Source organism: Cervus canadensis, chromosome 9 (genome assembly GCF_019320065.1).
Source record: "Cervus canadensis isolate Bull #8, Minnesota chromosome 9, ASM1932006v1, whole genome shotgun sequence".
In the NCBI taxonomy this organism is placed as follows: Eukaryota; Metazoa; Chordata; class Mammalia; order Artiodactyla; family Cervidae; genus Cervus; species Cervus canadensis.
Genome location: NC_057394.1, coordinates 63,091,675 through 63,107,003, shown reverse-complemented (window position 1 = coordinate 63,107,003; position 15,329 = coordinate 63,091,675). Strand labels below are relative to the sequence as shown.

At 47.1% G+C, this 15,329-nt stretch overlaps 1 protein-coding gene across 1 annotated transcript; it reads left to right on the top strand.

Annotated features, from left to right (window-relative positions):
* The first annotated feature begins 1,031 nt into the window (after positions 1 to 1,031).
* LOC122447285 (translation initiation factor IF-2-like) lies at positions 1,032 to 14,212 on the top strand. Its single transcript, XM_043477795.1, has 3 exons — positions 1,032 to 1,210; positions 12,105 to 12,974; positions 13,021 to 14,212. The coding sequence occupies exons 1-3, from the start codon at positions 1,032 to 1,034 to the stop codon at positions 13,292 to 13,294; spliced, it is 1,323 nt and encodes a 440-aa protein (XP_043333730.1). The 3' UTR covers positions 13,295 to 14,212.
* Positions 14,213 to 15,329: the final 1,117 nt, after the last annotated feature.

Sequence of the window (15,329 nt, the reverse complement as noted above, 5' to 3'; positions counted from 1 at the left end):
TCTTTCCCAGAAGATACTAGAAAAACAAATAAAACGGGCATTGCGCATGACTTCTGACCTGAGTATTTATTTACCCCGGTACACTGACAGTATTGCTGTGACTTTTTAAATTGAAGTGCAGTTGATTTATAATGTTTCAGGCATACAGCGAAGTTATTCAGTGACACAGATATGTCTGTGTGTGTCTGTAAGCCACTTCAGTCCTGTCTGACTCTTGGCGACCCTATGGATGGGAGCCCACCAGGCTCCTCTGTCCATGGGATTCTCCAGGCAAGCAAGAATACTCGAGTGGGCTGCCATATAGCAAAGTGATTCAGTGACACAGATATATCTGTGTGTGTATGTAAGTTACTTCAGTCCTGTCTGACTCTTGGCGACCCTATGGAGGGGAGCCCACCAGGCTCCTCTGTCCGTGGGATTCTCCAGGCAAGCAACAATACTGGAGTGGGCTGCCATATAGCAAAGTGACTCAGTGATACAAACATATATATATATATTCTTTTTCAGATTCTTTTCCATTATATCTTATTACAAAGATGTTGAGTATAGTTTCCCGTGCTATATGGTAGGTCTTTGTTGTTTATCATTTATGTATAATAATATCTGTTAATCCCCAATTCTTAATTTATCCCTTCCCCCTCTTCATCCCCCTTTGGTAGCTGTTAAGTTTGTTTTCTATGTGACACTATTACTAAAAAGAGCCCTTTGCCCAACCATCAATCAGAAAAGTGGGTTAACAGAGTAAGGCAATGAAAGCAAGAGAATTAGATCACACTTTTCGTCTCTGTATAAAAATCTAGGGACTTCCCTGGTGGTCCAGTGGTTAAGTCCCCTTCTAATGTAGGGGACTCGGGTTGGATACTTGGTCAGGGAACTAGGAGCCCACGTGCCTCAGGGCAACTAAGCTTGCAAAACGACTGAGTCCTCTCGCCACAACTAGAGAAGCCTGTGCACTGCAATTGAAGAGCCTGCGTAGCCAAAAAAAATTTACAAAATATGAATAACTAATTATATGAACTCAGAGAGGGCGAATGGCCTCCTCAATATCCCCGGGACTCAGTGAAAGGGAACTTGAGGCTGGCCTACGGTATATCCTGTCCACGGGAAAGGGGCCCGCTGGACAGGGACAGGAAGCGGCGTGTCTGCAGGGGTATGGACACCCCACCGGAAACGCCAGGGTATTCTGTGTGAGCGTGACAGGCGAGGCGGGGTGAGAGGGCTGCCTCGCACGTCACAGACGGACAGCAGGACAGCAGGACGTGGGATGTGATGGGTCTTTATTACGTTGTGCTAGAACGGCAAAGTATGGTGAAGATGGTAAAGTATCTGCCCACAATGCAGGAGACCCGAGTCCGACCCCTGGGTTGGGAAGATCCCCTGGAGGAGGGCATAGCAACCCACTCCTGTATTCTTGCCTGGAGAATCCCCGTGGACAGGCAGGCTACAGTCCATGGGGTTGCAAAGAGTCAGACCCGACTGAGCAACTAACACTTTCGCTTTCGCAAAACTGAACAGAGGTGAGAGAGAGCAGTGATGAGGGGCTTCAGCCATCCAGGCGCTGAGGAGGCTCATGACGTAAAGCAAAGGAACTGATAAAGAGAAGGGCTAGGTTTGAGGAAATTGCATTTTTTAAAATTTAATTTAATTTTTAATTGGAGGATAATTACTTTACAATGTTGTGATGGTTTCTGCTATACATCAACATGAATCAGCCATAGGTATACATATGTCCTTTCCCTCAAATTCTTTTAAATGTAGAGAAAAGGTAGGTAGATCACCAAATCACTTAGCTGTAAGGCAGAAATTAACACAACGTTGTAAAATCAACTCTACTTTAATAAAATCAAGGAGAAAAAAGACAGGTAGGCGCCTATGGCCTGTGACTCTAGACAGGGAGGGACTGGGAGGGAAAGTGGGAGCTGCAAGAGGAACTGAATCGTGACTAATCCCAGAGAGATGGCAACAGGGACAGAGCTAAAGGAGCTATTGTGTTTCTCATGACATGTTTGGTTTAGAAAAGGACACAGACAAAGATAGAAGGAACGGCACAGTACCAAGGACGAATTGAGAAGAGTGACACATTTCTGTGAGAACAGTGCTGAGGCCTGAAATGAAGCTTGCAAAAAAAGAAAAAAGCTAAAGTTGGCAAAAGAAATCTGAAAAGAAAAGAAAATTTTAAAAGGGACATTATTTTTAGCTATGATTAAAAAAGGGATGAGGTTCTTTGCTTGGATCACAACAGCATGTTAACAGAGAATGAAGTTGAGATGACCCAACTCCCTGTTCGCTGTCTAGCCTTTCCATGGAAGCCAGTGGTCTTAACTAGGAAGAGGTAAAGAAGCATCCTTATAGCACTTCCCTGGCAGTCCAGTGGTAAAGACTCTGTGCTTTCAATGCGTGGGGCACAGGTTCGATCCCTGGCCAGGGAACTAAGATCTTGCATACCATGTGGCATGGTGAAAGTATTTAAAAAGATAAATAAATAAAGAGGCATCCTTAGAGGAGCCTCAGGAATGTGGGCAGGGGATGTGGCATGCCCTGAGTGGTAGGTCCTCTGAATCATTTTAAGTCCAAATCTCCAGGCCCTACAGGCTCCCATTTCAGGCCCCTGGACGAACCAACAGATAGGACAGCAGAGACAATGTACTTGATCCCTGAAAAAACTAATGGAGACTGGGAAGTTTCCAAAAGATTACTGCCAGCAAACGTCCCAATGTACTCACGCAGGAGGGGGAGATACAGTTCCTACTCTGTGAACCAATAAGCCTGGCAAAATTTTAACTAAGATGTAAAGAAGGTTTTAAATCCCTTTGAAAAGGATGGGTATTGAACACTAGCACAGGTTGGAGAAAAATAAGCCAGACTATTGGGTTGCCCTCTCCCTTACATGGGCTTCCCTGATGGCTCATAGGGTAAAGAATTGGCCTGCAGTGCAGGAGACCTGGGTTCAATCCCTGGGTCAGGAAGATCCCCTGGAGGAGGGCATGGCAACCCACTCCAGTATTCTTGCCTGGAGAATCCCATGGACAGAGGAGGCTGGTGGGCTACAGTCCACGGAGTCGAAAGACTCAGGCGTGACTAAGCGACTAAGCAGGAACACTCCCCTATATGCTACCTAAGGGCACAGGCCAGAAAGGGCTCAGTTACCGTGCATCTTGAAGCACAAAAAGCAAAAACAAACAAACAAACAAACAAAAAAACAGCTCCGTATCTATTTGGTTCATCATACACAGGCTGTATGATGACCGAGGCTCAGAGATCCCTCTGATTGGGCTTTGGCCATTCTTGAGCCTGGGGTATTATCTCAGGTCTCCAAGCCTTTGTCACACGGTGCTCCCTCATGCGGAATAACCTTCTCTTTGTCTGGCTGTTTGTCCTTCAAAACTCAGCTCAAATGGCAGCTCCTCTGGGAAAGTTTCTCTTCTGCTCAGTATGATTTAGGAGCCCCGATCCACAATCTGATGCCCACGTTGGAATCCTAGTACCCAATGTGATGGTGGTAGAAGGTAGGGACTTGGGGAGGTGCTTAGGTCCTGAGGGTGGAGGTCTCATAAATGGGATCTGTTGTTTCATGTAGTTGCTAAGCCATGTCTGACTCTTTTGAGACCTCCATGAACTGCAGCCCTCCAGGCTCCTCTGTCCTTGGGATTTCCCAGGCAAGAATACTGGAGTGGGTTGCCATTTCCTCCTCCAGGCGATCTTCCTGACCTAGAGATGGAACCCGGGTCTCCTGCTTTGGCAGGTGGGTTCTTACCACTGAGCTACCAGGGAAGCCACATCAATGGGATCAGAGCTCTTATACAGGAGACCGCACCGAGCTCCCAAGCTCCGTCTGCCGCGTGAGGATGTCATGTGAGGATACAGGGAGAAGTCTGTGTTTGGGCACAGGGCCCTCACCTGACTATGTTGGTACCCTATTCTGACTTCCAGGCTCCTGAACCATGAGCAATAAACTTCTGTTCCTAAGCCACCCAGTCTATGGTGTTTTGCTAAAGCAGCCGGAACGGGCTCAGTCCCTTATCCGCGCTTGCCAAGCCCTCTGCACGCTCTGCTATCACAGTGCTCATCCCCTGGGCTGCAACGGACAGCTTCCTTATCTGCCTTCCCAACGCCTGCTGCCTCCTGGAGGAGTTTCTATTTCCAAAGCCTGCCCAGTGCCAGGCACACTGGGGACCCTCACGTCACTGGGACTGCTTGCAGGAGTTTTGCTAAGAGGTTCAAAATCAGCCTGAGGGGATTTGTCTCTAATCATGTTCTGTGGGCTTCTCCAAGGCTAGACTTTAATCAGTGACTTGGAGGAATAATATTTTTTCAAGAACCCATAAAGCTGAGAGAGAAAGATAATTAGATAAAAGGCTCAAGGTTCAATCCCTGGTTGACTATAAAACCTGAAAACATAGATAAGTTTTTATATAGATGGATTTTTCTCCTTGATTTCTCTGTGGCATGCTAACAGCATGTGTTTTTCTTTTTTTGGTTTGCTTTGCTTTGGGGGGGAAATCAGAGGCAGATCATGTGACGTAACATGTCACAGAATACAGGCACTGAGGGAAATGCCGCATTGGTGCACCATATTCATTGCAATTTTCACCAGTGCTCTGAACTATGCATTGCTAATGCAGGGCAACACACTGAATATATCATGTAATATCACTAACCGTATGGCACATTATCACTTAATATCAGTAAGCCATTTATTATAGATGTTCTTCTATGCTTCCAGACTTTCTGGCTACTCTGTAGAAAACCGGCTTATAACCAACAATGAAATTATAATAGAAATGTTCACGAAGCTTTATGCGTGCATGCTTGCATAGTTGCGTCTAATTCTTTGCGATCCCATAGACTAGCCCACCAGGTTCCTCTGTCCACGGGATTTCCTAGGCAAGAATACTGGCGTGAGTTGTCGTTTTCTCCTCCAGAGGATCTTCCCCACCCAGGGACTGAACCTGGGTCTCCTGCATTGCAGGCAGATTCTTTCCTGCTGAGCCACCAGGGAAGGCATGTGTTTGAATGTGAGTATAAAGACCATTCTCTGAACTTGCCACCTTCTGGCATCAGGTGATTATACCGTGAGGCTCAGGTCCAAGGTTCCGTTCTTCCTAGCATCTCTGCAGAGCTTCTCTTAAGGCATAAGGCCCCTCCCTCTTTCTGGAACATGAATTTATCTCAGGCAGCTAGGTGCTCCACTTTCTGTTCCAAATGCCCTTTTTTAGGTCAGGTCTTCAGAGAAAGCTTTAACTGAACTCTGAAGTGTAGCCAGCCAATTTAATTGCTCAGTGTAATCACTTTATGATTATGATTTGATAACATATCAGTTCTGTCTCTATTCCTATTTGGTTTGCTGGAACGAAAACGAAATCAAAACCCATTAAGAGGAAGGCTTCAGGCAGCGATTAACTTGAATCCCAGACCAATATATTTTTGGCATATTTACCTTGTGGATAAAACATGTGTTTTTATGGGACAGAGGAGACCATGGGATAGTAAGGACAGTGAAAGCCCATACCTGAGCCGCAGACAACAAAAACGAACAGTGCCAACAGCCATGGTCCCACAGGATATTTCTCTTCTTGTGGCCTCTGAAAGTGAGTGGGAGAAAGTAAGATGAGGTTCATTCATTCAAGAAACATTTATTGAGTACAGCTAGACACTGTCCTAGAGGCTGGGGACCCATCTGTGAACAAGACAGATCCAGTCTTAACGCCAGTGGGCAGATCTAGATGAAAGTGAAAGTGTGAGTCACTCTGTAATGTCCGACTCTTCTTGACCCTGTGGACTGTAGCCCACCAGGCACCTCTGTCCACGGGATTCTTCAGGCAAGAATACTGGGGTGGGTAGCCACTGCCTTCTCCAGGGGATCTTCCAGACCCAGGAACTGAACCTGCGTTACCCACATTGTAGGCAGATTTTCTACTGTCTGAGCCACTAGAGATCTAGATGAACAAAGTCAATTTAAAGAATCAAGACTGGTTTGGAAAAACTCATCAACAACCTTATTTACATCCCTGTAACTCAATGAACTTGGTGGTTCTTAAATAATCTGGAGACAGATGAGGTATAATATATAAATCAGTACAGTGGTTTGGGAGCCAAAAAATGCCATGACTAATAATTGTTTCTGTTGGCTGAAAGCACACTTCATACCAGGCACTCTAGGAAGCAGCCGATATTCACCATTTCCAGCGCTCACAACTCCACACGAGGTCAGTCTTTTCACCCCCCTTCTGTAGCTGAGAAACTGAGGCTCATGCTTTGTTAACTTCAGCAAGAGCTGGGATTCAAGTTTAGATTTGCCTCATTATAGAGCCAGGGGTTTTGCCTCCAACAGACTCCCCTCAAATTCCCGCATCTGTGGCTTCCAAGCTGGGTCACAAAGCACAGCCATTGTCTCAAAACTTTCCAAGTGCCAGGACTTCCCCTGAGATCAAGGGGGTAAGACTCTACCTTTCAAAGCATGGGTGCTTATAAGCTCAGTCATGTCTGACTCTTTGCGACCCTATGGACTGTAACCACCAGGCTCCTCTGTCCATGGAATTTCCCAGGCAAGAATACTGCAGTGGGTTGCCATTTCCTTCTCCAGGGGATCTTCCCACCCCAGGGATGGAACCCGGGTCTCCTGTGTCTCCTGCACTGGCAGGTGGATTCTTTACCACTGCACCACCTGGAAAGCAGGGGTTCTATCTCTGGTTGGGGAATTGAGATCCCATGTGTCTCGTGGTATGGCCAAAAAAATAAAGAGAACTCTTTAAAAAATAAAAAATGATGGTTTAAAAAAAGAAAAAAATTTTAAGTGCTAGAAACCTGGGAAGTCACTGCAGTGCAAATCCAGGGAACAGTAGAAAGCAACCACATATGGAGGTGAGAGGAGCAGCATTTTGTAAAAAACCTCCTAATTCTCAGTGAAGCTGACTCTTTGGAGAAATCTCTACTTCTCTGGGAAGCACAAGGGGCCTGTGGTTCCCACACAGATGAGTCCTGTGAACCTCTTGCTCATCTCAAACCAAAACAACAGAAAGTCCCTCTGCAACCCCTCTGGGTCTGTGTGCCGGTAGGGCTTGGTCCTTACAATCCAACAATCAATGGAAAACCAATATTTTCTGAGAGAGGCATCTGAAAGTGGAGAATTTCTCAAATGCTAAGGGAGAAGGTAGAGTGAAAAAAAGAAAGAACTCACTAAATATTTCCTCACTGGCATGAACCAAAAATAGGCTGTAGTCAACATAGATTAAAACAAAACAAACTTATTTTATCATAGATAAGGCAACAATTCTCTGGTTCTCAGCTTACTTGTTCCATTCTTAGAGAACCTTCTCTCTTCTACTTCTGTTGAGCTCCCTTGGCACTTTTATCACCAAGTGCTTTTTCTAGATAGCACTTAGCATAATTTGTATTGTGATGTTTATTCTTGTGATGCTTTGTTTAATGTCTGTCTCTCCACTGGACTGCAAGCCCCACAAGGGTAGGTACTGTGTCTCTTTCATGTATCAGGGCATACCAGTGCCTGATCCAGAACTTAAATATAGTAGATGCTTGATAAATGTTCATCAAAGAATGAATAAGCATGCAAGTTTCACTAAATATGACGTCTTAGGTCACCTAGGGGCTTCCCTGGTGGTTCAGATGGGGTAAAGAATCCACCTGCAATGGAGGAGACTCAGGTTCAATCCCTGGGTCAGGAAGATCCCTTGGAGAAGGGAATGGCTACCCATTCTAGTATTCTTGCCTGGGAAATCCCACGGACAGAGGAGCCTGACAGGCTACAGACCATAGGGTTGCAAAGAGTTGGACATGACTCAGCAACTAACACTTTCACTTTTGCTACTTTGTAGGTCACCTAGAGTAAAGAAGGATCTAGAAAAGATATTGGCTCTTTTACTAATTCTTCCAAATTGGTGATAGGGTTATTCCAGGATTTCTCTTACTAGAGAAGTATACATTAGTGTCAGGGGCAGATAGGATCTGACTAAGGATCAAAACAACTCACTTCTCTGACTTTGAGAAACTTGTATCTACCAACACTTGTATGATAGCAAATCACACTGAAAAGGGATAGATGGTTTCTTCTGACTAGAACAAGGACAAAATCAGTCAAATAATTGCACAGAATAACTCTTTAATCAGCATTTTCACTGTCATTCTTTGGCACTTAAGACTTAAGTCAAGATGAGAGCAAACAAATAGTTATTTGAACAGAATGTAACATTTACTCCTCCCCCATTCACCAACTTCCTAATCATTTGTCCCAGTTGACCAGAAACAAATTCTGTTGCTGTCATCCCACTAATGCTATATTTTAAAAAAAAAACCATTTAGTTCTATCTCCAGCAAAGTCAACAAGTGAATTCAGGAGGCTGTAAATGGGATTATTGGTCTAGGGCAGATACCAAATGGAGTCCTTTATTTTTCCTTTGCGGAAACTCCACTCAAATTATCAGGATGCAGAACTTGGAGCATATACCACAGAAATCTTTTTGATGACCTTTCACAGTGAATCAATTGTACTTGGGGACTTTCAGAGCTCAAGAACTTGGTTGGTCATAATACCTATATATGTATATATATATATTTTAAACTGGAGTACAGTTGCTTTACAATCTTGTGTTAGCTTCTGCCGTACAGCAAAGTGAATCAGCCACGTGTGTGTGTGTGTGGTGTGTGTGTATCCTCTTCTTTGGATTTCCTTCCCAGTTCCCTGTGCTATACAGCCTGTTCTCATTAGCTATCTATTTTATGCATGAAAGTGAGAGTATTAGTCTCTCAGTAGCGTCTGACTCTTGCAAGCCCATAGACAGAAGCCGGCCAGGTTCCTCTGTCTATGGAATTTTCCAGGCAATACTGGAGTGGGTTGCCATTCCCTCCCCCAGAGGATCTTCCCAACCCAGGGATCAAACCCAATGTATTAATCCCACTTTCCAAATCCATCCCATTCCCCACTCCTCCCTTGGTATCCATACGTTTGTTCTCTATATGTGTTTCTACTTCTGCTTTGCAAATAAGTTCATCTATACCATTTTTCTAAAGATTTGAATTCCCGGTGGTCCAGCTGTTAAGACTCCATGCTGCCAGTGAAAGGGACATGGGTTTGATCCCTGGTAGGGGAACTAGGATCACACATGACTTGCAGCACAGGGAAAAAAAACAAAAACAAAAACCCTCTATTCCAATATATCCTTTTCTGAGAGCTTTGAGTTACTTCATTTTTGGAAACATTGCCCAGCACAAATCTGTCGGGACAATTCACTCAAGCCTGAATCTATTGCTGGGAAAGCTTTTTTTTAAAAAAAGAAAAACAACAGTAGAATTGTGCAAATGACATGGTTCATTTCCAGGAGGAGTTTGACAGTCCCTGGGCCCCAAAATGGGCCTCCCTGGAGGCTCAGACACTAAAGAATCTGCCTGCAATGCAGGAGACCTGAGTTCAATCCCTGGGTCAGGAAGATCCCCTGGAGGAGGAAATGGCAACCCACTCCAGTATTCTCGCCTGGAGAATCCCATAGATAGAGGAGCCTGGCGGGCTACAGTTCATGGGGTCACAAGAGTTGGACACGACTGAGCGACTAACACTTTCACTTTGTTGCAGAATGTGTTTCCCTGTGATAAGATACCAGCAGGAGAACTCTGAAATGTAAATTGCCCCTTTATTCTGAAGAAGTTACTACTGTATAATTATGAAATGATCATCCCATTACCCTGTTATCTGGGAGAACAATATTGATTCGCTCCATAGCTGTACACCAATAATGAAATACCTGTATACAATTAAAGGAGTTTATTTCTAAATGACTAGTCTGGATTTTCCTTTAGAATCTGTTCGTGTGTCTGCATTTCATTCTGAACAAGTTACCCCTTGCAAGTTACTTCTTTCTAAGTATAATCATGTTTGATCTGTAATTAGGAAAATGAGATTTAGGATTTAAAGTGTTTCATTTTGTTTTTCTGAAAGAGAATTTCATTTTTCTTTTTGGATGCTGATCCATGTACAATAAAGTTAACCAAAAAAGCCTTTCTAACCAAGGGAAAAGAAACATACCTTGTGGCTTGGTTTAGAAATCTTTCATTACAAAGTTAGGACCATTTAAATACCCTCGTAGGCGCCAGGCACTTTTGAAGGGCCTGCTCCACGGTATATCAGAACCTATTAAAAATCTACTCACAACACACATTAAACTTTATTTGAAAATATTTCTAAAAGTTGAATTGAGTTGAACTGCAGTCAAGTTGACTACATTTCTTAGATATTTAAACAGTTTTTTCTCTAATTGTTCCATTGTCTTTTCTTACTTTGGAGACAATCATTTTTTTTTTTTTCAGGTCCCGAATGTTCTCGAGTGGTCTTGAAAAGCTCAAGGTGGCAGATGCTGACTTTACCAAGCCTAAAAGATAACACAGACTTCCCTGGTGGCTCAGTGGTAAAGAATCTGCCTGTCAGGGAAGGAGACATGGGTTCGATCCTGGGTCAGGAAGATCCCCTGGAGAAAGGAATGACTACCCACTCTGGTATTCTTGCCTGGGAAGTTCCATGGACAGAGGAGCCTGGGGGGCTAAGTCCACCGGGTTGTGACAGAGTGGACCTGACTGAGCGACCTAACAACAACAAATGGATAACACAGCTCTGTAAAAGTTTCTGTTCTGTTGTTACTTTTGCAGTCAGATAAGCTGTCAACTGGAGAGAATTAACAAGTGAAGTCTGATTTTTTTTTAGTTCATTAAAAAGAACCACACAGCTAGAAATTTTCAGTAAATTAGCTAGCCTGTATATCATCCTTGGAAGACTTGATCTTCTAGGGATATAAACACTGAATGCTTTAATATCCTTAAAAATTGTTTTTCAGCATCAATTTGGACAGTAAGATTTCTTTTTTCCTGAGTAAAAATATGAAAAACACAGATCTATGTGAAAAATAGTTTCAATTCAATGGCATGTTGCCATTTTGCTGCCCAACAACAACTAAATGATCTAGCTCCCAAATGAGAGCATTTCCAGCACAACGTAAGCCTGTAGCTGTGCTGCGCTTAGTCACTTCAGCGTGTCTGACTCTTTTCGACCCCGTGATGTGTAGCCTGCCAGGCTCCTCTGTCCATGGGGATTCTCCAGGCAAGAATATTGGAGTGGGTGTCATGCCCTTCTCCAGGGTATCTTCCCAACCCAGGGACCAAACCTGGATCTCCCGCATTGCGGGAGGATTCTTGACTATCTGAGCCACCAGAGAAGCCTACTTAAGCCTGTAGCTGTGTAAAAAGATCCAGCGTTGATCCTAAGGCTTCTCTGACATAGTACTGCTTGGTTCTGCAAGAATTCTGGTCTAGTGACTGCAAATCTAGCTTTTTGCTCAGTTAATCAAACCAGCATTGTCTCTTTGGCTAAAAGCAATTGCCTCGTCAAGTCAGCAGACTCTTCCAGCCAAACTCCAAGCTTCAGCTAAACTTCCACTGAAGTGTCTGAGATAATATTGATAGATTCCAAGTGTCTTTGCTCATGCACTTGGAGACAAACACTACCCAACAACTCATCTGAGGCCTGCCACCGAATGTCCAGAAATACAGGCCTGGCAATTTCTGCTGAGGATCATTTGTTTTACTGAAAACAAAGGAACACCACACACACAAACACACACAGCCCCCTGTGCATAAGGCACAGATTTTACTTAAACATTGTTATAAAGCTTTAATCTACAGTTTTGGAGGCGTAGAATGCCTAGCAATAAACTAATCTCTAAAATTCTGGAACATGTTATCAAGATGAATCTGAATTCACAGAATGAATAAGAGGAATGCTGCTTTTAGAATTTGGCCTCCAAGCCCCTGGAGAAAAGGCAAAGAGGGAAGATGGAAGGAAATACAGGCTGAATCGCACTTTGAATTCCCAATGTACACAAGGAGAGCATTACAAAACGCAGGAAGAAAAACCTTATCAGGATGTGTTTGTTGGGGAGGGCGGGCAGGGGTGAAGCCTAGGAGGGAGAGATGGCAAACGGCCTCAATTTACCCATTCATTCATTCATTCATTCAACAAACGATCTCCCACCTACTAGGTTCCTGTCCCTTGTGTCAAGCAGTGGGTTTAACTCTTCCCTTAAGGATGTGACTTTGATCTTTCCCAGAGACAAAGACTCAGTTCTCTCCTGGGGAGGCCCTTCTGCGCCTCCGTGGCAGCCACTCCCAGAGGGGCCACGGCCAACCAGGGCCCTCTCCGCCCACGCGAGCCCAAGTCCGCGCCCCGGCGTGGGGGAGCGCATTCCTCAGCGCCCCCGGGGTGCCGGACCCCGCGGGAGGGGCAGCCCGGGGCGCGGAGGAGGCGGGGGTCAGCCCCGCGCCCGCAGTCCTACACCCGCCCCGCCCCGGCCCGGCCACTCGCCGCCCGGTCCACGCCGCCCCCGCCTTACCAGGGTTTTGGCTACGTTCCCCCTCTGGGTGATGTTTTTGCTGTGCTTCTCGTTGGCCATCCGGATCCGCTGTTTGGCCACCATGGCTCGGGCGCCAGGAAACGCTCTCGATTCCCACCTGCAAGGATGCCCCCCGCGTGAGCCCCCCGACAGGGCCGAGCTCGTCCCGCCCGCCCCGGGCGCTGCAGGTGACAAGGCGCGGCCCCCAAGCCCCGGGTACCCCTCTCCCCAACCCCCAACGAGCTGGCTCCAGAGAGAGGCCAGAGCCCGGACGGAAGTAATCTTTCATCTCAGGAAACCCTCTCCTACTTCCTCGCCATCCTTCCGGTCCCCCCAGCTACCTAACCAGCGCAGCCCCGAGGCTGGCGCTGCGGTGCGTCCTCTGCGCACCCGGCGGCCGGAGCGCAGCGCGCGGAGCGGCTCCGGTCGGGGGACCCCGGGGGAATCGGATCCAGCGGCCGAACGCGGCGAGGCCCAGGGTTCCGGCGGCCGCGGGCTTTGTGCGCTCACAGCGGGCGGGGGCTCCCCGGCCCGGGACCCACCGAGGCCCCGGGGAAAGGGTTGGGACGGCTGCGCTTCGAGCTGGGGTCGCGCAGTCTCCCCGGCACTGCTGCCCGCTGGCCAATGGCAGGGCTGGAGGCGGCGGCCCGTGGTCCTCAAAACACAAGTTGAACGAGGGAAGACGGGGCTGGGCCCGCGCTTTTGCGGGACCGTGGGAAGGAGCCTCCCCTTCGAGGGTCTGGGGACAGACTTGCGCACGGAAGGGCGCCGCAGGAGCTTTCTGTAGTGCTGCAGAAAGGACCGGATCTTCCCAGGGATGGGAAGCGGGTGTGAGGATGGAGCGGAGAGAGGCCTTCCCGCCTGGGCGGTTACCGGGTTACTCGGAAGACGGACAGCGCCGCATCTGAGTGAAACGTGGAGGAAAGACAGGCTTGCTGCCCAGGCGGAGTTTGGTGGTCACCGCCCGGACGTGGGTAACTTGGGCCACCCGAGGCAACTTGCATCTCCTCTAGAGAATTCCATCCGCCCCCACCCCCTGCCTCAGCCCCCAACCCGAACCCTCCAGGAGCATCTGGACTGGGGCTTCCCTGCAGTTCAAGGGTACAAATGGAACGTTCCTGACTCACAACCGTGGATACCAGGCCCTACAGATTGTCTACTGTGGGGACAGGGCGGGGAGAGGGGTCCAGTCCTTCACTTTCCCACGTGCTGGATGGATTGGAGGTAGCCCCTAGAAGACCAGAAGAGGGGGAACCTCAGCCCAGAAGTTCTGGGGCTGGGGGGAGTGGTGGGAAGAAGAGTTAGACCAGCTTTGGCTCACGCACCCCAGTCCTTCCCTTTGGGGCATCTGTGGAGTGAGGTTCCCCTGTGTCCAGGGGAGGTGAAGGAGGGCTCCTTCTCTCTTTGGGGGGCCCTTTGTGCCCTCATAACTGGCAGGGGCTGCTGGGCTGAGCTCAGCCTCATGTCCCTCCCCATTTCTTGTCAATCAAACGGTAATATGGACTGTTTAGGGGCAGCTTTGGGTAACCCAGAAGAAGCAAGAAGTTATCTAGCACCATTAGTAAAGTCTGGTCATTCTTTTTCTACTCTGAAGAAGAGTTGAGTTTCCACACTAGTTTCCATTGGCTTAACCATTACCCACCACCACCATTATTACAGGACCACAAACCAAGTAGGCCCAACCCTAGTGCTGCGCTTTTAATAACAATTGAGTTCTTTCTTTTTAAAAGAATTAATTTTTTTTGAGTATAGTTGCCAGGTGATGCAAAGAGCTGACTTCTTGGAAAAGACCCTGATGCTGGGAAAGATTGAAGGCAGGAGGAGAAGGGGGCGACAGAGAATGAGATGGTTGGATGGCATCACTGAATGAGTGGGCATGAGTCTGAACAAACTCCGGGAGATAGTGAAGGACAGGGAAGCCTGGCGTGCTGCAGTCCGTGAGGTCGCAGAGTTGGACATGACCTAGCCACTGAGCAACAATAGCTGCTTTGCAATATCGTGTTCATTTCTACTATACAGCAAAATGAATAAACTGCATGGATACATACATACCCTCCCTTTTGGATTTCCTTCCCATTTAAGACACCACAGAGCTCTGAGTAGAGTTCGCTGAGCGCTGAGTAGGCCCTCATTAGTTCCCTATTTTATTCATAGCATCGTAGTGCATATGTGTCAATTCCAAGCTCACAGTTCCTCCCACCCCCTTGCGGTTCCCCCTTGGTGTCCACACGTTTCTTCTCTACGTGTGTGTCTCTGTTTCCGCTTTGCAAAGAAGACTCTTGGCGGGGAAGGGTGAGAGGACTTCTCCCGCTCAGTCACACGTGCTGGATCTGGCTGTGAGGTCCAGGGCTGGCCTCTCCGTGACTTGCCTTCCTCCGATCTCGTCCACATACCTGGAGAGGAGAAAAGATAGGACCCCGCCTGAGCTGGGCACAGACCTGGCTCTAAGAAACATGAAGGGAAAGATGCAGACAGAGATGGTTTTCCATTTGGGCCTGTGAGCAGAAAAGGGTTCCTCAGGTCAGAGATCTGCCTTCCGTCAGGCTCAGGTGTGCTGCCTTGCTTAGGGAAAAAATTGGCTTTTGACCCATGACTCCTGCTTGATATGGGGCTTCCCAGGTGGTGCTAGTGGTAAAGAACCCACCTGCCAACGCAAGAGATATGGATTGAATCCCATGGTCGGGAAGATCCCCTGGAGGAGGGCATGGCAACCCGCTCCAGTGTTCTTGCCTGGAGAATCCCATGGACAGAGGAGCCTGGCGGGCTACAGTCCACAGGATCACAAAGAGTGGGACATTATGGGAGCGACTAAGCACGCATGCGTGCCTGCTTGACACTGACCAGTTTTACTCTTTTGTTCTTGTTATGCTTCATTTCACAATATTTTAAGGTAGTTTAATTATAGATGGTATACTCACAGCAAACATTCAAACAGAAATAGGA

Bases quoted from the DNA above. Each gene is read 5' to 3' on its own strand.
- LOC122447285 (XM_043477795.1), top strand. From the start codon at position 1,032: ATGGCCTCCTCAATATCCCCGGGACTCAGTGAAAGGGAACTTGAGGCT. The intron at 1,211-12,104 runs GTGAGAGGGCTG...GATCTTTCCCAG, and splicing joins AGCGTGACAGGCGAGGCGGG to AGACAAAGACTCAGTTCTCT. The intron at 12,975-13,020 runs TCGCGCAGTCTC...CAATGGCAGGGC, and splicing joins GGCTGCGCTTCGAGCTGGGG to TGGAGGCGGCGGCCCGTGGT.